At 37.3% G+C, this 1557-nt stretch overlaps 1 protein-coding gene across 2 annotated transcripts; it reads left to right on the top strand.

The window, feature by feature from the left end:
* Window positions 1-215: 215 nt before the first annotated feature.
* Window positions 216-1462, top strand: LOC144477711 (uncharacterized). Of its 2 annotated transcripts, XM_078195449.1 has the most exons (3): window positions 216-590; window positions 677-814; window positions 1276-1442. In XM_078195449.1, the coding sequence occupies exons 2-3, from the start codon at window positions 763-765 to the stop codon at window positions 1425-1427; spliced, it is 204 nt and encodes a 67-aa protein (XP_078051575.1). In that variant the 5' UTR covers window positions 216-590; window positions 677-762; the 3' UTR covers window positions 1428-1442. The 2 variants fall into 2 exon arrangements, with proteins under 2 accessions (XP_078051575.1, XP_078051576.1); XM_078195450.1 differs by lacking the exon at window positions 216-590 and having other exon boundaries at window positions 700-814; window positions 1276-1462.
* Window positions 1463-1557: the final 95 nt, after the last annotated feature.

Genomic DNA, 1557 nt, shown 5'->3' with positions numbered 1-1557 from the left:
TATGACAGGTTAATAAGAGAAGAGAGTGTGTGTAGAAGGTTAAATCGATCGCGGTTCTTGGGTCAATGTCAGATCGGAAGTCAATGATGGAGGATGGAAGGAGAATCGTCATCGATAGAAATGAATCGTAAACTCTATGGTAACAGTTCGTCTGCGGTACCGGGTCAATTTCTATTAACGAAACCTTTCAATTTATTTTTACAGGTCCGAGGTCCACTCATTTATCTTCAGTCTAATAGTTTTCAGACTAACAACACTTTGCACTCGAGTGGTGACTCTGAGGCAGCAGGGAAATTATCACGTTCTAAGATCATTTTTATACCAAAGAAATATAGATTTAAAAGATTATTAAACAGACAAGCTGTTATATTGTGGTGCGTTACCATATTAATACCGGTAAGCCCCGAAATGTACTAAACTCTTAGTGTCGGAAACAATGTATTATATATCCACGAGGAACAACGAAAAATTCGAATCCACGCGTGCGCTGCTAATTCTAACCAGGAAACCGATCGTAACGAAAAACTAAAACGATCGTAAATTCGTCGATGGACGTTCCGCGACAAAATGATGGCCTCCCGATAAAAACGGTAAGTTATTGCCGCGAGACGTCGCAGTTTTCATAATATCAGAATAAACTGTTGCTAAAATATGCCGCGGACGCGTTTGCACGTAGAACGAGGACTATAAGAATCCGGATCGCCTGGCTCGAGGCATCGAACACCAATTTCAAGCAGCAAGCAACGACTCGAAGTATTCAAGATGTTCAAATTCCTGGTTGCGATGATCATGTTGGCTGCGGCCTCTGCCCAATGTAAGTATTACTCTGTTCACCACACTAAACCTACCGACACGCGATTACAATCAGAAGATTATTTTTGTGCAGATCTCTTGTCTTCTTTATTATAATATATGTCTGGACGAACAAACTTATTCAATCGCTTCCTGTGAAGGAGTTTTTACGATAACATTATTAACCCTTTGCGTTGCAGTGGAGACACCTCGAAAATTATTATATTGTTTATATTGTCAATATTTATTGTATATTTATATTATCAATGTTTACATGTGAAAAATTGTTAAAAGAGCAACTGTTGTATGAAACACAAAACTCAATTTCGTATGGATAAATTTGTATGTATTTCTGTCAAATAAATAATCAAATTTAGAGTCAAAATAGCTTCGAGTACAAAGGGTGAAACATTACACAACATTGTAGATGTTGTAAAGCCGATATTCCGGAACTGTAGAATTGAATGTTCTTGGTTGTTTCAGCTACCACCCAAGCAACGCCACCGTGCCCTGTGAACCAGCACTATGCGTTATGCGGAACGATGTGCGAACCAAATTGCGGTGTCCCGATACCAAACCCTTTCTTCTGCCCTAGAATCGTAAGTGTTTCAAATTTCACTGTAGAATATTCCTAGAAACTAAGATTTCTTCCAGGGATTTTTCGTCTAAAACCTCAAACAGCCTTTCTTTAATTATGTATTAATATCCTATATATTAATATCTATATATTAATATTCTATATATTAATATTCTATATATTAATAT

The sequence above is a fragment of the Augochlora pura genome, unplaced genomic scaffold, assembly GCF_028453695.1.
Source record: "Augochlora pura isolate Apur16 unplaced genomic scaffold, APUR_v2.2.1 APUR_unplaced_3049, whole genome shotgun sequence".
Classification (NCBI taxonomy): Eukaryota; Metazoa; Arthropoda; class Insecta; order Hymenoptera; family Halictidae; genus Augochlora; species Augochlora pura.
Note: the sequence above shows the minus strand (reverse complement) of the source record. Positions and strands in the feature narration are given on the sequence as shown.